We start from the raw sequence: 24,276 nt of genomic DNA, 5'->3' as shown, positions 1-24,276 counted from the left end.
TGTGAAGGGAGGCTTCATGCTGCCTATGAGAGCAGCCTCCCAACTCCTACTTGTGTAAAATCAGGATCGGAGCGGGGATCTCTCAGCTGTGAAGGAAGGCTTCACGCTGCCTATCAGAGCTTGTGTGCAAACAGGAGTAGGAATGGGATTGGGGCTGCTCCAACGGGAAGGGAGGCATTGCGCTGCCCAAGCCTCACTACCACTGCCGCTCTCCGCCTTCCATGCCAGACCTACCGTGCACCACTTCCCCACCACCACCGAAGAACCAACAACGCAGGGGCTGCCCAGGCTCATGGAGAAAGGAGATAGAAGCCTTGGAAGAAGGGAAAACATGGCGGTTGAGGTCAAGGTGGTGGCCGCTCCTCTGCCACCACCATCGCAGCAGCATCAACATCCTGAACGCTAATTAATTAATTAAAGCGTCCCCAGATTCGTTGAAAAAAATTGTTAACTTTACTCTTCCTTGCAGTGTTTCGTTCAGAATTGGGGGCCCCTTTCAAGCAGTGTAGCATTGAGATTCAGTGATATTGCACCTCTGCACACACATTCTAAATTCCTGATTTTGGGCATTGTAACAAAGAACTCCAAGTCCTATGAACACATCAGTCCTGTGTGGCCCAAGCACTGTAGGAGCAAACCAGGGAAAAAAATAAGTTAAGACAGCTTTAGCAACTTATTTCTTGAACGATTCCATTTCATACTTTTGAAGCCTTTTAAATATTGACTTGAACTGTTTTATCCAGCAGGCAGATAAGTACACAATACATGGTGAACCTCCCCACCCCCACCCCCTCTCCACCAAAAAAGACTCTTTTTTTGCTTTTGTGGCTCTAATTTTATTAATAAGCATCTTAATTAACAAGACAACATGCTGTACATAACCTGAAAGAGAACTACAGTGGGTTTAACTGGACTTCCAATGCTATTGAACTTAACAGCGTACAATGCCCAACAGCACGATTCTAAAGCGTGGATTAGGGCAGTTTCAGTACAAATACACAGACTTAATCACTTTCAAATCCTGTAGTATGCCACAGAGTGAAAAAATCTCCCTGAAGTACAAACTCAAATACATGTATTTACAAAAGCTTTTTTCAGATATCTTCCATAACTAGGGTTAACATGACATACACATAGTTTTGTTTCCTAGGATTTACCAAATACAATCCTTGCCTGCAAGCCTGTTTACTTATGATCACAAAACCCAACTCTTTACTTTTACAAAAAGATAAAGCCCAGACCTGAAACAAGTAGGATTTGTACAAGAGGATGACTGTTATGAACCTTGCTCCAATTTCAGCACACATAATTTGGCCAATGCATTGTGCCCTCATTAAACAAAGGTTGTTAAAGGAGCCTATTTTCTTTTGTCAATTAAGATTAATCACACATTTATGTCAAGAGAGCCCACACACTGGGGGGGTCTTTTTAATTTGCAGGCATCAACAGGCTGCACCTAAATGCTGACAATGACTCTTCTTTTTCTGTCTGAAATAATTTCTAAATAATTAAGAACAAGTTTTTAAATAATCTATGTTTATTTTGATTTAGAATAAGATATCACTCATTGCTGAGAAGAATTTGGTTTGATCAACGGAGAGGGAAACAGTGCAGTAAAGACGGCAAGCTCTTTAAAAAATAAATAAATCTACAAAACCAAATGAAATTTGACTTTCTTATTATACTCAGCAACCAAACATATTGCTGCCTATTTCCACTCCTGTTTTTTTTTTTTTTTTCCTTCTTCCCCTCTTGGCAGAATCCTATTCACACTTCAGAATGAAGCTACTCTAGGATGGAGAAAGGAACAGTTGCAACATCCCTCTAAGTATAACTTGAAAACTGGTTTTAATTCAAAATGGATTTTTTTAAAAAATCCTTTTTTTTAAAAAAAAAAAAGCCCAAACCCCTCCCCTAAGAAGCAGTTTGCACATGGATGCCCATTGATGACTGTGTCACAGATTTAACCACAAGGAGAGGTGTTCTATAACCCAGGAGGGGCTGGTGTGGTGAGGAGGGGTCATGGAGATGATCTCCCAGCCATGGAGCTGATCTCATCACTGCTTCCTGGGATGGCATGTGCATGTGGTAGGGCAGCAGTGAAGGCAATCAGGGTGCACCATTGGCACCAAATTGAACCTCCCAGTTGGGCACAAAAGTTGCCTCAAACTCACTGCTGCCTTGCTCTGCCACATGCCAGTAAGTGGCAATGATTCCAGTGCTTAGAGGCTCGCTCTGCGTTGATTCCACCGCCCCCTTTTGCTACAACCTAATGCTACCTCAGACACCATATATATTTATTTATAATTATTTATATATATATATATAGAGAGAGAGAGAGTCAGTTTTCACACATTGCACAAACCAATGCAGAGTGAGGAGAAACCTATTGTTGTGCATAGATGTGTGAATCAGCTAGAAAGGAACACAGTATTATTTCCAACAAACATGTTTTAAAACAAAACCGTTCCTGGTTTTAAACATTGTTTGACACTTTGTTCACCTGAGGAAGGCAAAAAGTGCACCCCCTCCCATTTATAATGTATAGTATGAAATAAATCTCTGTAGCTACACAGTATGTACTGTAGTATATAGTTTTAAGTTTCTTTTTAAAAAAATAAATCAATCAATTTCAGGCAAATAAAGTAAAATAAGCCAGATGACTAAATAAGATGACAGAGATGGTACTGGATGATTGCTTAGATATGGTAACATGTGTAAATGTCCATGGATGTTTCTGAGAAAGACTCAGAAAGAGTCCACATATTATTATTATTTTGTATGCTAGATAATTCAGGCACAGTTGTCCTCTTCAAGTATTCTCTAGTCAAGTTAATTAAACCCATGGAGGGGGAAGGGGAGTGGCAAAGGGACATATGCATTAGCTCTCCCTCCTCACCACCATTCTGAATGCCCTTCCCCAAAGATGGAAGGGCAACTACTTAAGCTGTTCACATTTTAAAATGAACATACAAAACCTGCATCTTCTGAAAAATGTACTCTTCCCTGAAATTTGTCATGCAGAGCCCCGATCTCTCACCAAAAAGACCTGTACCCACCCCGCAAAAGAAAGATGGCAAATGTTAGGAAAAAAATGTGCACAGAAACAATTGTATTGGGGAAAAATAGGACACAAAACTTGAACTGAAACACACCCATCCTTCAGAATGTACGCACATTTTGCAATGCTACCCCCAAGCCAACAAACATGTACAAAAATGAACTCCCTAGGGCGGGGGACATGTTGTGCATTTATGCAATCTAGTGCAGAAAATGTGAAACTTAGCCCAAGACTGGGGACAAAAGAGGAATTGAAAAAAGCCAGAATAATTTTTTTAAAGGGTAGGGAGCTTCCACAAGTACAGGAGTTCTCTCTCTCTCTGAGTTTGGAGGATTATCAGAGTGGTGATGGGGCACAATGAGCACACTTGTCTGTGCACACAAACCCCCTCATGTGATTAATTAAAATGACTAGAGAATGCCTGAAGAGTGTGGCTTGTATTCCTCCTCTGGAGCTCTCTATAAACACTGTAAGGGGCATATCATCCTGCATGGAATTTCTGTCAATGAAGGGAGAGATTTGTGCACCCGATGAAATGTGTACCCAGATAAGTGTTCCTCCATTCAAAATTAAAAGTAGTTATTGGTGTGAGACATCAAGTAGCATGCTGGCTGTCCCATGTGAATCCGTAACCACAGTTTTGGAAGTGGGGAAAACTATGGGAAACTTCACTGATCTATTGATGCATGCAGTTTAGTATTGCCTGCAATGACTGGCTAGAAGCTCTCTGAAGTTTAAGGTGGGGGTCTCTCTCAGCTCTAACTGGAGATGCTGGGGATTGAATATAAGATTTACTGCATGCAACACTGATCTCTGCCACTAAGCCTAGCCCATCCAAAACAATATGGCATAAATGAGCTTTGTAGTTTCAGGGAAGGACTGACGTGCATGGAGCTTGGCCCAGTGTGATGCATGGTGGCAGAGCCAATCTGATGCTTCTGCTGCCACATGTTGCACCAAGTCAATCTTGCTGTGCTGCACCCTTCCCCTTTCTTTCTCAGTAAGCATGTGACCCACGGTGTTAGGAAGCTAGAAGAGTAACGCTGCCCCATCGACATCACTTCACTGGCCACTACTAGTCCCCAGCACTTCCTGTTTAAAAAAGGATTGAGCATTAGATGATGAGAAGACCTGTACCTGAGACTCAGGAGAACTGCTGCCAGACAGAGTAGGCAACACTAAGCTAGATGAACAATTATCTGACCTATGTTCCTAACCAATTTAAAAAAATGAATAAAAATGAATGGAAATGCACATGGAGCTTCTGAGAGCAAGTGCTCTATCTCTCTCTCTGTATGAATATAGGAGGTCATTAGCTAAGGGACATCTGTGTATGGAACAGAGATTCTACTCCCACAGTAGCTCATACTTTGCTCTCTAGTCGGTTCACATATCGGACTTGCACATGTGAATGAGACATCAGATTTCAATTCCACATGTCTGATTGTTATCAAACTTCTCACACAGATTTTTTTTATATATAATCAGAGTCTGTTTAGCTGAAGGCATCAAGAACAGAATAAGTGGGTGTTTCAAGTGTTCAAATCTGAGGGCTCAAACATGTAAAAATCTCAGTTTCGTGCAGAACAGGCAGCAGTTTGTTTTTACCGCTTGATTGGAACACTCGAAAAGCCTTGAGCCCCTATTGGAATGAATTGTTTTATACTGAAGATAAGCGATACAACATAGCATCATCAGCTGTTTAGTGGTACTGAGAGAAACTCAGTTTTTACCTAAGGGGACCCATTACAAATGTGATCATTAGAATAGTAGTCTGGACTTTTGAAACCTGGGTTCAAGCCCTCACTCACTTATGTAATTCACTGGGTTGACTTGAGGCTAAAATGACATTGCTCAGTCTAACCTACCTCAAAGGGTTGTTCTAAATGTAACATCTATCTCTTTGAGATCCTTGGAGGAAGCCTGAGATGCAGATGAAGCATCTACTGGAGCTGCCAAAGATAATAATAATTGCTGCCCCTCACCTCCTCCTCTTCCTCCCCGGAATGCCCAATGGTGGAGGATGGTCACATGGTAGGCAGCAGAGGAAGTGGCAGTGGGCAGTGGAAGCTCAGCAGCCAACAAGTTGCAAGAGGCAGTGAGCAGCACACCACATGGGGACCAAACCTGCCACCCCTTCCAACTCTCTGGAGCCTGCTGCTTCCTCACCTTGCCTCATGGATGGTTTTATGCATAGGAATGCATTAGTAGTAACCATTCAAAATGCAAGCAATCTAATCTGATAAACAGTGTTTTCCCCCAGTAGTTTTAAGTCTTGATATTTAATTCTTCCTATATAGCTTTAAAGCACCATAAAGTTCATTGACACAATTTCCCCCCTCCCCTAATATATTGTGGCAAGACCTAGCAGGAACCATGAAAGTATTAAAACACGTTAACTAAGAACTTTTTTGTGTATTGATTTTCCATGACAGCACTCTCAATTTGCCATTAGGAGATGAAGCCATTTAATTCTGATGGATGGGTAAAATCAGCTCAATATTATAGCTGTTCAAGTGGATATAAGAAAGCTAGTTTGGCTTTCTTCATGTTTTACCAATGATTTTTTCATAATTTAGTAGTCTTATCATTCTGTGTCAGGGTTCAGAAATCAATGCAGGGCTTCGTATGCCCATGGGAAATCAAAGACACCAACACATAGGCTGATGGAATCTTAGTCTGGGCTAACCTAGTTAGATGGGGGCCATATAAATAATAACATCATCATCATCATTATTATTATTTGTTGGAACAAACACTGGGTAAAATCACCTTTAAGTTCTTTTGTGCAAATCCCATAAAAATTGGACCTGCACAATCAAGTCAAGTGAGCAATCCACAGATCTTTGAGATCTAGGTATTCAGCAGGCAAAATAACCAAGCAGAATTTTTCAGCATATACCACTGAACTGTGAATTTGCATAAGAAGCATTTCTGGAGGTACTGACATTGTGGTTGGAGTAAGGTCTTGCTTCTCAACTGTAATACAGTGGTGCCTCGCAAGACGAAAAGAATCCGTTCCGCGAGTCTCTTCGTCTAGCAGTTTTTTCGTCTTGCGAAGCAGGCCCATTGACGGCTTAGCGGATTAGCGCTATTAGCGGTTTAGCGGCTTTTAGTGGCTTATCGGCTTAGCGGATAAGCGGATAAGCGGCTTAGTGGCTTAGAAAAAGGGGGGGAAGGGAAAAAAACCCCGCAAGCCCATAGGAAATTCGTTTTGCGAAGCACCTCCAAAACGGAAAACTCTTTCGTCTAGCGAGTTTTCCGTCTTGCGAGGCATTCGTCTTGCGGGGCACCACTGTATAGCATATATACCCTGCCCCCCATGGATGTATTGAGAGCTTAGATCTGGTATGAAAGCTACAAGCTTGTTATAATTTGGGACAGAAGTTTCAACAACCACTCGTTTCTTATCAGGTGCAGACATTTAGGTCACCCATAAGCCTGCTTTAGGCACTAGAAAGAGGGCTACATGGGAGGGGGGTTGTAGTGGGATGAGTGTGATAGCACCACCCACTTCTCTAGCAACATTTTCCTTGCCTTCCTTGTGTGGTAGGAGACTATTTGCAGTGAGAGCCTTATAATTCCATGGAGGTTCATAGCATATTTGAGAACCCCAGTTATGCAAAAGGTTCTAAAAGGTGTCGGCAGCCTCCACGGATATAAAAAGCTCTCCTGCACAGTCTGTCACCTTCTACAAGCTGAAAAGCTTGGTTGGATTTGCTAGGCTTGCCTTTAAATGCAAACTTAATCAACTTTCTCTCTCCCCGCCCCCTCCCCCTCCCCCTGCCAATAGGGCATATAAGCAATATTTTGTAAGATTAACTTTTAAATGGAAGAAGTAAACTTTAAACTTAACAATTATGTGTGCATGTGCATGATCAAGGCCTATGTCGACTATTTTCTAAAACAACAAAGAAGCTTTTGTTTTTTAAAATACAAAGCGAACACTGAAGACTTAAGTGAAGGTTTCCTGGAACCGAAGCTGCTTTCTGATTGATTTGTCAAAGTATTTACTGTGCTTGAATTAGTGTTGAGTCGTTGTGTCAGTATCTAAAGCATTAACATGTATCCCAGAATTTACATGCAGTGAGCCCTGTCTCAGACAAAGCATTTTGTGGGGTTAGGGAAAGATACACAATAACATAGCCTGAGCTTTATATGAATTAAATGCAACTGGAAAGTTAAAAGTGAAACTTCTCTTGTAATTATTATTATTAGTAGTAGTATTACTTTACATTACATGTTAAAAGCAAAATGTGTTCAGAATAACAGTGGGGATAATAAAGCTACTTATAGCTGCCGAGGGCAATACAGAGAAACTCTGTTAGCATTCATTGGAACCCTCGGCAACAGGAATTTCAATAAATTTACAAGCCATTTTATATTACAGTAATTATACACACAGAGGTTTGCTCATAAGTTACAGATTTTAAAGTTACATTGATGAGCCTACATGAAGTTCTTTTCACAGGAAAAGATTCTTCTTTTTTTCAATCACACTTTGCTTCCTTCTCTCCATCAAATTTCGATTGTCTGTGGTAAAGTAAAATTGGAGTTAGGAAAGCTGTTCGATTGTGTTACAGACAGGTTATTTGGTTGCAGAATGTACAAGACTGCAGGAATCAAAGGCTAGGGAGAAAGAAAAAGCAAGTGGATCAGGACTCTTTCATATTAAAAAAAAGAAGAAGACATATTTTCTGTACCCAGTATAGCCTTTACTCACTATTCATTATACTGTATATGAAAACTAGCACACAGAGATCAGTCATGAATGTCTAATCTTCTCTGGTACATCACCTTGAGCTGCTACAGAATAACGTTAACAAGGGGGACTTCATAATTACATCCCTCAAACATTTGCTTCCTGGTCCTCTCATTCTTTAGACTAATGCCAGTGATTTGCATCAGCATAGACTGAGCAAAAAATGCCAAGAATTATTTTGCCTAATGGCTTTTGCATACAGCGTGTGAAGTCACAGAGTGAAACCTACAGGAACTGACAACATACATTCACTACCACAATGTTGTCTCCTAGAGGGTCTTGTTTACCACCAAGAGGCACAACACAGGCCCATGCAGAGAGTGGGGTGGGTGGGTGAGGGCAATTAGGTACACTTGTCCTGGGCCTCAGAGGGCTAAGCTGGTTGGGAGCCCCCACCAGGGACCAGCTGCTTTTTGTTTGTGTGTTTCAGTTTATAATCTAAGTCTAACAAGACTTGGGTCTTGGGCCTCATATAAGCTCTGCATGGGCCAGGCACAACACAACTCATAAAGGTCTATCTATTTGATTGGGGAATTGAAGGGCATAATAATAGTTAGGAATCTTTATAGCCATCCACAGAGACATAATATACAACAGAGCCGGGGGATTCTTTTTTCAGCTGAAGGGAAGCATTCCGGTGTGGGCAAACTTCAAAGAAGGCGGGGGGGGGGGGCTGGCCAGTGATGCATAGGGTGAAAGGCAACATGTAGGTGGACCCAGACACAAAAGTGTACAGAGCAACAAGTGTGGCTCTTACTTTTATACAGCAGGCTACACTCCAGCTGTGCAAATGTCAGAGGTTTCTACGCCCTGCATGCACATCTCTCCACCTATCCTCTATCACAGTTCAGGGACATATTCCACTCAGGAAAAAGCACATGAGCAATGTAGCCTTGGTCTGGTGCGGGATATGACCAGAGGAGATGGGTGTGGCCTGATGGGGAAACATAGCATTGGGGAAAGTTACAAGGGCCAGAAAGGTTGGAATGGTGCTTTGAACTTCCAGGTCTGAGGTTCTGCACCCCTGATTTTGTGTGTGTGTGTGTGTGTGTGTGTGTGTGTGTGTGTGTGTGTGACTTCAAGGAGTCATACTCCAAAATAAGGGAGGTTATGTCTTGGTTTGGGGATGTTTTGCAGATCAGACCTATACTTGTGAAAATAATACGTGAAAAAGTGGAAGATAAGAGGTATATCGTCTCCTGCATGGTAAGCTGAAATTTCTTGTTGCTTTCCCTGCCTAAAGCTAGAATCCTAACCCCTCTTAACTAGCATAGTTCAATAAGACTTATGTCTCAGAAGACATGGTTAGGATTGTGCTGTAAAAGGTTTAATGGTACTCTCCTCCAAGTTGGCTAGCTTGGGTTCTTTATTGCTCTGTCCTGGTTTGTAGGTTTGTTAATTTTGTTGAGAAAATGTTTGTGGGTGAAAAGGGGAAATGCCCCTGCCAGGAGCTATTTATACTTCTGCTTATTCACCACATGTTGTAAACCTGATGGTGTCATGGCACCTTGCAGCCTGTCAGAGGAACAGTTATGTGAAAATGTCAAGGAGGGGAAAAGAAGCTAGTAATCAGTTTGAATGCCAGGGAGGGGACGTGATTCTATATTGCCCCCTCTTTCCCCCCAGATTGCTGCTGCAGCAGTTTATCATAGCTCATCAAATCAAATCAGATACTAGAAGGTATAGTCCTTCTTCGCACCCATTCAGAATAAAATATTTCCCTCCTTAATGTTTTACATAACAAAATCGGAATGGCTGCTTATCGCGGTAACACCATCACATTCACATTGTGACCTTGTTTGGGCTGAGATCTAGGCCCCACCTGCACTATAAATGTTAAGCATTATCATACTGCTTTAAATACTCAATAATCTTGGGAATGATAGTTCATTTACGATGCTGAGAGTTCTTAGGAGACCCCAATTCCCCTTACAGAACTATAATTCCCAGAGGGAAGAAGGTTTGACTATTAAACCACCCTGGCAATTGAAGCTCTGTGAGGTGAATAGTGGAGGTCTCTTAACAATGCTCGGCACACTTTAACAAACTACATTTTGGTGGGGGGGGGGGTTGTGTGTGTGGGAGAACCATGGTCATTTAAAGTGGCACAGTACCGCTTTACATGCATAGTGCAGATGGGGCCCATGCCATTGTGCTTTTTTAAATGGCATGTGGAGCTGCAGGATATCACACACACACACAAAATGTGCTCCCCAGGTGGACCCCCATTTATATATATATATAAAAATCTTCCCTCTCCACACCTCATCACCAGTTTCTCAGTGATAGCTTTGCAGCACAGGTAGGATAGAGGAAACAACGCATCAAATTTCCTGCAGTTTGCAAGGCTGGAAGAGACCGATCTGTTGCAACCCTTTGTGATACCACACCAGCCCTTCCTCTCCTAAATGTCTTTGCCCTTCTTCACTTACAAACCCAGCACTAAGCAAGATGCCCTCATCAAGCCAGAAGATACTGGACATTGTAGGTGTGTGTTCCCTGGGCTATGGTGGAGAATAAATTTATTGCACATTTAATGCAACATTGCAAAGGCTCAGATCTCTTCAGGTGCTTCAAGTGCATGTGAACAGATCACTTTTGTTTGTTTGTTTTAAACAGTTTATACCACCCTTCATCATTTTGGTCTTCTGGGAGGCACATGCCATATTGTAGGTTGCATGTACCATACCACCCCTTCCTAATGTTTCCCCTTTTGGAACTCACCAACATAACAGGAATACTTTACTTTCCATTTTTAGTTCCCTCATGAAGAATTGCAAGGCTCTGTCATGAGTATAATAATTATACTGGGTGTTCATTATTATTATTATTATTAATTATTATTATTATTATTATTATTATTATTATTCTGTACAAGTTAAAAGTATGACCTGAAAGCAAAGAGTTTATCCGAAAGTTCTCCTCTTTGACTGTTGCTGAGCAGATCTTTTCCAAAACTTGCTGTCATTTCTATCAAAAAAGGGATACCAGCCTTGTCTTTAAATGATATTTTGTGTCATGACAGCTCATTGGGGAAAGAATCACACTTTTTTGTTTCCTTTTTTCCTTTTGTTTTTTGCATACTGTTATATACTGATTAAGCTGAATTTCCTTTAACTTGTAACTTAGGAAAGAGGTCTTCAGCTTCAACTCAGAATTCTTATATACATGAATATTAACAAACCTGAATAGGTTTGCATATGCATTATAATTGTGTTAAGCTGTGCCTATATACACTCACACTTTAAAGCCCAAAATAGCTTGATTTGTCAAGGTATGCCTTTATAGTTGGTGCTCATGGATCAAAGTAGCGTTCTTCCCAGATATGGAGGCTGCCTGGGCCGGGATGAAGTTTGCAAGAGGAATGACTTTGACTGGGTCTTCACTGGTGCAGTGTCTTTCGCAGGTGTTGTAGAACTGAGGCCTGGGTCCCCCTTGGCCTTTGTCAGTATCATCCTTCGGAAGGGGCCTTCCGAGGGTGTGCCTTCCCTCTGGCATGGCTCCACACCCCCATCCTTGCTGGAAGCCGAATGTTGGCAAAGGAGGATTGGATTGCTGGTACTGTGTCAGGGAAGGAGGCATCCAGCAATTGTCAGAATGGCCAAGGATGAGACATTCTTGTGTGCAGGTTTCAGAAGCTTCAGCAAGAGCTTTTTGGAGGTTCACTTCAATAGCTTAAAAAGAAAAGAGAAGAAGATTAGATGTCATTTAATAATATTTATTTCTTGTAGAGCAGGGGTGGGGCCCTCCAGATGTTGCTGGACTCCAACTTCCATCGTTCTTGAGAACTGGTTATGCCAGCTATGACTCATGGGAGTTAGGAGTCCAGCAACAGTGAGAGGAACACAAGTTCTCCATTCCTGATGAATTTTATTTGTGATGTTCTGGGGTAAAAAGTTTCACAACACTATTCAACTGAATAACTCTTTAGCTTTATTGTAATTATACATGTATGATTTCATTAACTATGGACATTTATAGCAACATAGGAAGCCACTTTATACTGAATCAATCCATTGCTCTTTCTAGTTCAATACTGTCTACTCCGACTGGCACCAACCCTCTGGGTGTTCAGATAGGGAGCTCTCCCAGCCCTACCAGGAGATGCTGGAGAGGGAATCTGAAGCCTGCTTCATGTGGGATAACCAGTCTCAGGTTAACCAGTCTCATATAACAACGTTCTTAAATCTAATTAATGAATGAAGGGATTGATACCATAGAGCATGCTGTCCTGCCAGGCTTAGCTAAGTCACTTCCCTCAACTAGAGAGGAACTACCGGTAGGTAATCAAGGCTTTGTTCTCTCCAGTCTACCTGAGAAGCTCAGCATGTGGAGATGTATGAGCTAGAGGCTCCAGCTCACCCCTCTTGGCTCTCATCAGCCATTCTTTAGTTCCTCTACCAGTAATTTAGGAATTGCATCACTTTGTAACTAAGCCAAGTTTTACTGCCTGTGCAGCTTTCTGAAGCCCAAGAATCTGGCCTTTGGAAAGTTTGTAAGTAATTTTTTTTTTATAAAAAGTTATCAAATATGTGGTCGTTTTCCTATGCTGGTGGAAGAAGGGAAATAGCCCCATTCTTAATCAGATGAATAGAACTCCGCCCACCACAGAATTACACTTCCTATAATTTTCAGCACACCAAAAAAGAGAGAATTATTTTCACTCTTCATGTTTTTATGATCTCTTCATTTAGGTGCTTTTGTTCTCATTTGCATCAAATACAAAGATATCTTTTTGAAGGCAGAGTATGAAGTCTTAAGCTTTGATGCGATGGATAACACAGTTGTCCACTGTTGTAGAAGCAACCTGCAGACATAATGCAACATGCTCTATATCTCTGTATATACACAGAAACTAGGAATGCACATTGAATTTACATGATTCCCTAATTCCAAAGTAGAACCAGATACTTCAGGGGTCAGACTTACATTTAAATAGGATTTTTAACACTCTTAAACATACAGTAGGGAGGGCACGCATACCCCGAAAACCACACTGCAGAAAACTAAATTGAACCTTCTGTTAACCAGATGGGGAGCAGGGAGTTCAATCCTGCTGGGTGTTGCTTTGTCAATATGTTCCCCACAGGTAACACCCTGGTTAAGTAGACCCCTGCAGCCAGCAGGACTCAGTTTGTGAGTGGAGAGTGCATTAGTGCTGGGATACGCTTCACCAGTGCATTCACATTTGACTATGGATAGCTATGGTGACTCTACCCATGAAAAAGAGGACGTGTCCTGGAAAAATAGTACATTTGGCAACCCTGCATAAACTTTGGGTTAAACCCTGATTTTGTTTTTTGCGAAACAGCCTTTTTGTCTGAATGTGGAGGCTACCTGATGTGGCTCAGTGACTCAGATCTACTTCATTCCCCCACCTTCCTCCATGCTGAGTTCTAGGAGCAGGGCCGGCCTACCCAAGAGGCAAGATGAGGAACAGAGCAGTAGATTGGGCCTCCAAGGAATACATCACCCACTGCTGCAGCAACAAAGGCTGTGGTATACTCCTTGGAGCCCGGATCTGCCACCTCCTTGGCAGCAACCCCATGCCTCCTATACAGTGGCATGTCACTGGTGGTCTCCTCCCCACCTTGTTTCCAATGTAGATCTTTCTTCCTCCCTTGTTCCTGATGTAGTTGTTCACTCACCCATTCTTCCCTACTCCAGAACCATTTTGTGGTTCACATCAGGTGCCCAAATGTCTTGAACTGGCCCTGTCTATGACGGCAACATAGAGACAAGAGGGGAGGAAGCTGACAAGCTGTGCCAGACCCTGAACAGGAATGGGTGGGGACTGGCTAAAGGCAGACAGGGGTTGGTGGAGAAGTGCTCCATGCATCTTAATGAGTATAATGCAACCACCCATATGGGCAGGGCCCCCCACATTTGTTCTTAGTCTTTCATTCAGTCTCTCTTTCCAGAATCTATTTTCACTGTGAAGTAGAAGAAAAAGAAGAAAGTCTGTAGGATAATATACCTGCTGTGACTCTATTTTATAGCTACAGTACACATACCTGATCAAACTACCACATTATTTGCAGAGTCAGGGCAAAGCGGAATTTCCTGGGTTTTAAGTACTATTGTCTCTCTTTTTTTGTTTTTATGTCGATCACACACAGACACAGTAAAAGTACACATCCTGTTCTTATTTGAACTCCAAATTGCTTTGGGGAGCAAACAGTGGGATCATATTTGTTTAATTTGTCTGCCCCAGAAATAAGAACTTTTTTCCCCCTTTAAGGCTGTCAGGTGAATTCCTGTCTCCTCAAATATACAGATCTGAATTTGACTTACAAGCATAGCAGTTTAAAGGCTTTTATTCACTGTTCATCAGCCTGTATCACTCGTAGGTTAAAAGAGTTTTCAGTAATTATATATAGAAGTGGAGTGTGGGACAAGAATCAAGGTTGTTGCAGTATTGCCAGTAGCTATCCTTGAGGTTCTTTTTTTGTTTTTTTTAAAATCACTTAACCCAATTGACTTCTCTAAATCTTTCTTCTTATCCACCGAGGGAGGCTTTTATCAGAGACAAAAGTCAGATACAGCAAGCATAAATGGGGATCGAGATATGATTATCCATGAGGAATAATAGTAGATAGTAGAACAAAGAGGCTGGTAAAGCATTCTTGCTTTCCTGTGATGTAAAAGGAACAGAAACCCCACAAATTAAGCAGATTTGATAGCTGCTGCCCTTGGAAATGCCATAGAGATCACAAAGATGCACATGAATCATTTCGCTTGGACCCAGTGTGTTTTGTGTCAGGACATAGTTCCTCAGGGGCAATTGAACCAGTTTCTTCAAAGCAACAGCTCAAACAGCCTTGCAATCTGCCTGGCAAAGAAAATGGAGTGCATCCATCTAAGTTACAGTAAAGCAGCGGAAATTAATGGACCTTCATTACATCCATTCCTTTCAATGGGTCTGCTCCAAGTATAACTAACGTTAGTTATGACAGGTGCTCAGTGTCTGGGGCAATATATACATTGTCCAGCACTTTCTCCAAAGAGGGCAGTATCCAGTACCTGGTTCTAATGTATCCACTCATTTATTCACACAACAACCCAGCAAAGGTAGGTTTGACTGATAAACTGTGCCTTGGCCAAGTACACTGATATATTACACCACTATTTCATTTAAAAAATCAACGCAGTTTGAAATAATAGCACATAAAACCATTAGATAGATAGATGATAGATAGATGATAGATAGATAGATAGATGATAGATAGATATAGATAGATAGATAGATGATAGATAGATAGATAGATAGATGATAGATAGATAGATAGATAGATAAGTTAAAATCAAACATCAATTACCTATTGTGGAAAGAGGTGTTCCTGGTTGCTTGCATAGGCTTGACAGAATAGAAGGTTTTCAGCAGATTCAGCTACCTCTCTACCAGCAGAGTACAGTGGGACCTTGGTTCTTGTATGGCTTAGTTGTCGAACAAATCGTCTCCCAAACGTCTCAAACCCTGAAGTAAGTGTTCCGGTTTGTGAAAGTTTTTCAGGAGCTGAACATCCAACATGGCTTCCGCTTGAGTGCAGGAAGCTCCTGCAGCCAATCAGAAGCAGCACCTTGATTTTCGAATGGTTTCAGGAGTACAACAGACTCCCGGAATTTGAGAACCAAGGTACCACTGTATTCTGTAATACTGGGCCAATGACACTAAAGTCTCTACTTATTGTTATCAAGTGAGCCTTGCCAACTCAAGGAATGACCAGTGATGCACCTGCAGATGATCTTAGTGATCAAGCTGGGATATAAGGGCTCAGGTGATCCCTGTGGTACCATGGACCTAAGTTGTTTAGGGCTTTGTAAATTAATACAAGAGCACTGAACCTGGCTCAGTAGTAGATGGACTTCCGGTACAGGTGTTTTAACAATGGTGTTCCATGCTGTTGCCCAGATGCACCCATCAGCTGTCTGACTGTTGCATTCTGCACCAGCTGAAGTTTCTGAACCAGACCCAAGGTCAGCCCCATGTAGAGCACATTACTGTAATATAGCCCTGAGGTTATCAATGCATGAACTCCAATGGTTAGACTATCCCTGCCCAGGAACAGCCATAGCTGGTGAACCAATTGAAGCTGCTCAAAGGCACTTAGTGAGATGGATGGCAGAGGTGATACTTGAAGCCTAGACTCCTCAGAGCTTGTCTGACACTAGATTTGTTCACACATTACAATGAAGACTATTTCAAGCTGTCTCTAAAAGCTGAGCCATGGCTTAGTGGTAGAGCATTTAATTTGCATGCAGGTGTTCCCAGTTTTAATCCCTGGAATCTACAGCTGGGGCTAAGAGAGAACCCTGCCTGCAATACAGGAGAGCCACTGACACTCAGTGCAGTGTATTTAATACTTTGCTAGATGGACCAATCATCTGACTCATGGCTTCCAATGTTCCTACACGTTTACAAGTGTTGGCGTTAAAGAAGATACACTAACTGGTTTGTTTAGCTCAACTATTGTATACACAGACTGAACACTGCATGTGAACAATTATATGATTACACAGCTGATATTTTTGTGCACACAGGGACACGGAAAGTACACTTGTTGAACACAGCATGTGAACACATCTACTCTAGTCAAGCAGCATATATTTGTCCAAGATTTAATAGTCACATTGAAATCAATTGGGCAAATATACAATAAACGTGCATGAAGCCTAGGCAGCTATATATGTTCTTAACTTTCCTATTGATTACAGTTGAAGAACTACACACACACACACACACACACACACAGGCTCTGGTGTAGCCTATCAATATGGAACATCTGTCCTCTTTTACAAGCCAGGGAATTATCTGCATGCATTCTGGAAAATCCCTGTGTGTCCCCATGGAACTGTTCTATTAATGAAAAATGGGCCACTCCTGTGCTGCTGGGATTTTGAATCATAGTATAGCTGCCTGTTTGCAACTGAAAAAAGAAAGAAAAGAAAACACTAGAAAAATCACTTAAACACAGTGAATTTTCTTTAGTGTTGTGTAATGAGAAATGTTCAGTCTAGCTAAGTCTCAACAAAAGCCAACACAGAGTTTGACACACTGCTGGATGGGAGCCATCCAACCTTCCTTCGCACCCACTCTTATTTCATCACAAAGCAAGCAACAATTAGCACACAATTAAGCAAATTGCCATAATTATGCCATTGCTGTTCTACTTTTCATATTTCCCCAACACAGTACATATATGAATACATGGCTGGCGGGCCAGCATCATTCGTTCGGCAGCCCAGAAGTGGCTCTCAATTGCTGGAACATTTCTTATTAAACAACTCCAGCAGCACATTGCAGTCTTATCTGCTCAGCAGGAAGTTGCTCAAGTGATGCCGATGACAAGCTTAAACTGCTCATGTCAGCCAATAGCTAATAAGGAATATGCCGGTTTCTTGCTAGAGGTTGTACTCCCGTCTATGCGGGAAGTGTGGCCTAATGTGAGGAAATTATGGCTCAGAATTACTCTGGTGGCCTGAAGTAGCCACTTGGGTATCATAATTTAGCAGCTTTAGCTATGTAAGAGACCTGAAATGACAGTAAAAATGAAGAACAAAGTAGAAGTCATCTGTTAGTATAAGTCGGGTTGCTTTAATGAGGTCAGTACCAAGACACTTTAATGTAGAACCCCTAAAATGATTGCTGTTATAATATACTCTACCTTTTTTTTCTTTTTTTCTTTTTTGGTTTAATAATAAAATGCCTTTGGGAACAGATTGCCATGAATATTTTAGTTTTCCCATATAAGTTTAAATAAATTTGAGGGAAAAATAAGACTGTGATTAAAAGTTCCAAAGCTTTACAGTTCTTTAATCATAGACTGAAGTAGAATGCACATTAGTCATTGACAGGTTTCTTTTAACTTTTTGGTCTGTTATAAAGAGCTTATTCTTTAAAAAGAAAAAAAATCAAGGACAATTGAACTGTCTTATATTATTGGAAAAGGAAACCCTTGGTTCCAAAGTTTGTGTTAAATTAATATGTTCTCCATACATTTTCATCATAATATTGGGCAATCCTGTTAATTTATCCTAGAAAGAACTTGAGAGCAGGTTCCTTGCAACTAATAATTTCCCATGGGGATAAACATTAACAACAACAACAAAAAACCCTTTCTTTCCTCCTCAATCCTTAAATATTTAAAAGGGAAATTGTAATGAATTGTAATGGTTCTGCATTATTTTACAGAGAATTTGATGCATATTCAAAACATTAAAGCATCCGTATTGGAATGAAGGTGGTACGTTGAGCTAGATTTAAGGTATAAATAACAACGGCTTTGTTTTAATATTTCATTAGTCGCTTCACTTTTGAACTGCTCCTTCTTAAAACATTGATAGGAGCTTCTTTTATTTAACAGGGCATATCAGACAACACTACAATGATTTTGGATGAAAAGTAATACTATTTTGATACAAATGACTGATAAAGACCGTTAAACCAATCATGTATTTAAAGGGGGCTATTTAAAAGGAGTTCATCGTATACTTGGAATATTCAGGGTAGTCTAAATGTCCTTATTTCAAAATGTTTTCTTCACATACTTTATCATGCAGAAACCTCTTAAACCCCATCACATTAATAGGATATTTGAATAGGCTGTAGATATGTTGAAGATCCATGAATTGTCACCACTGACCTGGTTTTCTTGTTGTTTTTGTTTAATTAAACCAGGTGGGCATAAAAGTTGCTGTTGTCCCATGTGCCAACACTGACAGTCTAGTTGGTTGTTCTAAAACATACATTCCCTTTGGAATGTAAATTGTTGTTGTTGTTTGTTTGTTTAAAAAAAACAATTGCAGCAGCAATACTAAAATGATTACGTGGTTGCCACATAAGAACACAGAAAGTTAGCTGTTATCAAACTGTCTACATAGTATAGTACTGTCTAGTGTAGTCCTTGCTAACCTGGTGTCCTTCTAACTGTTTTGGATTACAGCTCCCATCAGCCCCAGCTGTTTTCCTTGAAGTAAACTGTTCCTCAACTCACCATGCTTTCAGAGGTGTATTATTCTCAGATAGGAGCCCTTACAAAGGTTTTCCTTATCAAATTGACTTCCACCTTGAACTGCTCACCTCCTGGCTATCCCCAGCTGGGTGTGGTGGATGGGAGTTGTAATCCAAAATGGCTGCAGTGCACCAGGTTAGTGAAGGTTGGTTTAGTCTGACTGGAAGCAGCTATCTAAAGCCACAGAGATATTTCACACCCTGCTACTTGGTATCATTTTAATTGCTAGTGCCACATATTGAACCTGCATTGTGGATACATAAGGGCTCACCCACTCACTTCGCTAGAAAGGATAGCTCTCTATGAGCATAGAGATGCATGAATGGAAGTATACAGATACACATTCAACAAGTAAATGAGAAAGCCTATGATCCATCCAAAGTAGACCCACAGGCACCAGATTGCTCAAAGCCAATGCCCATGAATGTTTGTTGTTGTTGTTGTTTTATACCCCGCTGTCAGGGAACTGCCATCATGGAAGCTTGTTGTGCAGTGGCTGCTTCTTGTGAAATCTATTGCACAAGAATCTTTGGTAATGCACTTGTGTTTTCCTTTGCAAAACAATGTTTCACCAGCAGAACAAGGATATCTTTACACTGGATATTCCCATTGGCCTCAAAATGGAGATTACAGACCGGGCAGATGAGTCTCTGCTAGGTACTGCAGGTCTCAGGTTGCTCCTAGGTTTCTGGGGGAAAGAATAAATATCTGATCCCTATTTCAAGGGACGTAAAGTCTAGTATTTATCCAGATCTCTCACCAGCCTTAAGTGAAATGCACTGGTTCCTGATTAGGCAGAGATTAGTCAGAAGCAGTGTGTCATATTTTCTGACATAAACAGGCATGTGATATCCCAACAGGGTTAACCACCATTAAAAAAAGATGGTTTATACATATGGCCAAATAGAAATTAAAACACATTGAAAATAGAGCCTTCGCTGTTGCATGGGGAGGCATAATTTGCATTGGATTCCCTAATATCAGCAAATTACACAGCCTTGCCACCAAGAAATGTGTTTGCAAGTTCCATGGGGATGCAACATGCTGTTTAGATTAAAGGAAACCTGGTGCAGAAATAATGACATTCTCAATGGCTCGTCAACTGGACTACAATCCAGCTATTGGGCGGGGGGAGCATCTAAAGATGGCACTTTGGAAGTGAAACAAAGGCTAATTAACTGAAAGCTGCTTAGCCGAATTAAGGTAACTCCGGCCATTGTGGAAAGGCATTTATATCCCCTTTAACAATTGCATAATTATTCCATTCCCTCATTAACCAGGCATATAAGAGCCAATTAGCACCAATTAAACAGATGTGTATACACTTAAGTTCAATTATTTATTTAATCAAGAGTCACTGGCAACATGGTATATGCTATCATTTAAATGAGAGAAGCCTCTTTATATGCATGCAAAGGCTATTGGTGATGGTGTTTTATAAAGTTTACTGAAAATGTGTTAAGAATGAGGAAGTAGTACCTGCTCAGGGATTAAGGGGTTGGAAAGAACAGAAGATTGGGTGAGGTACACTCAAACGCTGCTGCTGAAACTTGATAGATATCTGGTACAGTATACCACACACATAATCTCAGTTTTGTGTGTGTCCAAAAAATAATGAAGATATATAATTAATATAGATTCAGGTAGGTAGCCGTGTTGGTCTGACGCAGTCAAAATAAATACAAAATTGTCCAGCAGCACCTTAGAGACCAACTAAGTTTCTTCTGGGTATAAGCTTTCATGTGCATGCACACTTCTTCAGAAACACTGAAACAGAAGTTCTTTTTCACCCACTGGTTTTCCTTGAACAGCTGTCTCCCCACAATTTTGTGTATCACCTTGTGAAACACATGTCAACAATCATTTAGGAATAATCCTAAATGTATCTCAGCTTGGTCATTGATATCATACCCTCCTTGTAATCCGCTCTGCTTCTCTTTTCTCCTCACCCAGGGTGGCCCTGTCCTCTGCCTGCCCCTCAGAGATGGCGTGCCATGCAGAGCTGGGCCTCGGTGGCAGCATGCTGTCCTCCTCACTCACTGTCCAGCAGCTCCTACTAGCTGGCAGCAGTGGCCATGGAGAGGCAATGGAATGCTCCCTTTGCCACTGCTCAGGATAAGTGGAGGCTCATCCTCACCCCTGAGCTTATGCCGATAAGCCCAAATATAGGATTAATATTTGGGGGGGGGGGTTGATCACTGGGTTTCTGGAAAAAGAGGACATCCTGGAGAGTTACTGGAGAGCAAGCATGGTAAAATGGGCAGGCAGTAATGCACATTCTTCTCTCCCACACCTCCAGGCTCTTCATGCCCTGGCTCTCTCTGGCTGAATTCACATGGTCTTTGCTTCTGAAGTGGGACCATGGTTTTATGCATGGGAAATTCTACCCTGACTGAAATCCTAGAGAGTCACTGACGGTCTGTGTAGACAATACTGAGCAAGATGGACCAATGGGTCTGACTCAATATAAAGCAGCTTCCTAGGTTCGTATTCACTACCTGGGTGCAGAATTGCATGTTGGTTGAAGGCCTCTAAAATTTTGGACGTTCCACTGTAGCATATACACTTTTAACAAGGTGGAACACACATCTTTAAACAAACTGAATATTTGGCTTTTGTATTACAAAATTATGGCTTCAGGCCTGTCTTTGTGATTTCAGATGCGATTCTACTCCCCCCCTCCCTTGATTTGCTTTAGCACTTATTTAAACCTCAAAAGAAAAAAAAATCAAAGCACTTCTCTAAATCAAATGACAATGGAAAGAAATCTTGACTTCAATTAAGCTTTCAAAATATGCTATTATGTTGCTACAAAAATGTCTCTTAACTGTCTTCTCCCACAAAAATAAATAAATATATATATATATATTTAAAAAATGTGCCAGTTCCAAATGAGGGCACTTAAGAGGAGAAGTATATAACCAAACTAATGTCATTTAGCTTTATTTTCATGTGGGTAGGAAGCTATGACTGCTCATTACTGCTGATGAAAAAAAGAAAAGAAAAAAATAGGAAGGAAGAACTCTGTCCTCCAGCTAAAACCTTGAAAATCCCATAAAAAGGTTCATGCATTCATGCATAATTAGTAGGGGTCATCAGATCAAACTTATTAATGGAAAGTACATTTTAATTCTCATAAACTGGATGGAGGAGTTTCAATTCTCTTTTGCATATTAGGCTGCTTAATCACACTGTACAACCTTAGCAGGGAGGATTAACTGGCAGGAGAAGACATTGGCGCACAGAATACTCCTTGTCAGGAAAATTCACTTCTTCCCACAGACTCTGTGTCCCCTTTTTTCAGATAATATAACTGTTCCAGGGGTTGAATAATTCAAGATCCTCATACAAGCAAACCTGTTACCTCTCCACACACCAAACCTCAGTGATCTAACCCACTCAGCTTACACAGAACTAATACATCAGATAAGGAACATAGGGAACAGCTTTAGGGGCAAACATTAAGGGGGGAAAGAAGCTCTGCTAATATTATTGCTAATGGTGAGATCCACCTGTGAGAAACTGAAGAACGTCCTCTCATTTTCTATTTCCCCAAATAGAGATAATTTTGCACATAGCTCTAGATCCTGCCAGATGACATCATTATGGAAAGTGCTCCCATTCAACTAGATTCATAGTTTACTGGCGTCTCAACTGTAAATCCAAGATCTCTGCTAATGGATATTCTTACCCAAGCAAATGTGACATTCTCAGTTCCTTGCATGAGAATGTTTCCATTAATGTCTCAGCATCTTATCAGTCTAGAAAGTACTTCACCAGTTCCAGCCCACACCTCTGAGGCCAACTTTTGAGCCCAGACATTCCCGAAACTTCTCATTCCCACACCCCAGTACTCCCTCACACTGCAACATAGAAATGGTTGCACAAAAGCTATCCATTGGAAGTAGGGGCCAGGGCTAGCACTAGAAAAATAGAAATACACTGTTATAGAAGTGGCCCATCAGTCAACAAAGTCCCATGATTCCTGGATGGTTGCAATGCAAATTTGCAACTGTACAAAGAAAACTCTTGTTTGAACACAGATTTCAGGAGAGAAGAAACATAGGAATACAAGGTTGTAGAAAATATCCTGTGACCTGTTTTTTCCCATTTTCATAACATCAATCAGCCAAAATTAAATCCTATATTGGCATCACTTTTGGTGAAAATGAAAGGAAATAATACTATCAGAGGCAGAATGCTTCAGTGTGATTGCTGATGAGTAAGATTCTGTGTGCATATTACACATTGGCTGCCACTTTGCTATTGCAAAGTTCAAGGTTTTACTATTAGTAAATAAAGCCATTACAGTGGTACCTCAGGTTGCATATGCTTCAGGTTACATATGCTTCAGGTTACAGATTCCGCTAACCCAGAAGTAGTACCTCGGGTTAAGAACTTTGCTTCAGGATGAGAACAGAAATCGTGCTCCAGCAGCGGGAGGCCCCATTAGCTAAAGTGGTACTTCAGGTTAAGAACAGTTTCAGGTTAAGAACGGACCTCCGGAACGAATTAAGTACATAACCAGAGGTACCACTGTAATGCTTTTACTTATGCAGTTTACTTATGGTATCACCTTGTCTCATTTACAAGCACCACATAAAGTTTGTTCTGCATTTGCAAAAAGTCATTATTTTAGTCTGGTGGCACTTCCTTGCCTATTGACATTAGGCAGCCACACCCAATATACTGTTTTAGATGTCTGCTGAATACTAAAATATTTCATGAAGCCTACCCAAATATAATTTAGTTATCTATACTTGTTTCAAAAGCTGTGCAGATTTTATCTGGGGTGTTTTTTTTTAATGTGTGTATGTATATATTCTTTTGTGGGTTTTAGCTGTGATTTACTCAGGTTGTATTATGAAATCTTTTAGCTCTTTGACTAAGTGGTTTGGAAATATATATAAATCAATAAACAACAACAAAGAGGCAACATGATCAGACAGCAGCGAGACCTAGGCATAATGTACTTTGCTCTGCATAAAGCACTAAGTAAGCTAGCAGCTGTCCCTCTCCATCCCTCCAAAATTCTATAAAAAGCCTTTGATAGGGTTGAGTGGAAATACAAAATTGCTTAGGCATTTAATTGTGGTGATTTTCCTTTAAGAAATCAATAGTATCAATGAGTAAACTGCTTTCCTCTTTTTCTGTAACTTGTAGAATAAGAGATGGTTGGCAATTGTTCTGCTTTTCTTGAAAGTTCTATGAAACCATTTGTGATGGAAGACAAAACAAAACAAAAATGTATGTGTAATGATATAATATTGCATTTGACAAATGTATAAAATTCAGCATCCCAAAAGGCAATCTACTAAAGTGTATTATTATATTTCTTGGTAAATAAAATGTCTGAAATTGTGGCAACAAACTAAACTAGAAGCTATTCTGCAATATAATATGCTCAGTCAATTTTTTATTGCACTGTCATTGTCTCAGAC

At 40.8% G+C, this 24,276-nt stretch overlaps 1 protein-coding gene across 2 annotated transcripts in view; it reads right to left on the bottom strand.

Moving 5' to 3' along the window:
* Positions 1–6,367: 6,367 nt before the first annotated feature.
* The window catches only part of PCDH11X (protocadherin 11 X-linked), a 777,747-nt gene continuing 759,838 nt past the window's right edge, over positions 6,368–24,276 (bottom strand). For both annotated transcript variants that reach the window (XM_081847878.1, XM_081847879.1), the window contains 2 exons: positions 11,065–11,497; positions 6,368–7,690 (listed from right to left, as the gene is read on the bottom strand). In XM_081847878.1, coding sequence (XP_081704004.1) covers positions 11,106–11,497 — 392 coding nt within the window. In that variant the 3' untranslated portion in view covers positions 6,368–7,690; positions 11,065–11,105. The remainder of the gene's footprint in view (positions 7,691–11,064; positions 11,498–24,276) is intronic.

Source organism: Podarcis erhardii, assembly GCF_964252035.2.
Source record: "Podarcis erhardii genome assembly, chromosome: Z".
NCBI lineage: Eukaryota > Metazoa > Chordata > Lepidosauria > Squamata > Lacertidae > Podarcis > Podarcis erhardii.
Note: the sequence above shows the minus strand (reverse complement) of the source record. Positions and strands in the feature narration are given on the sequence as shown.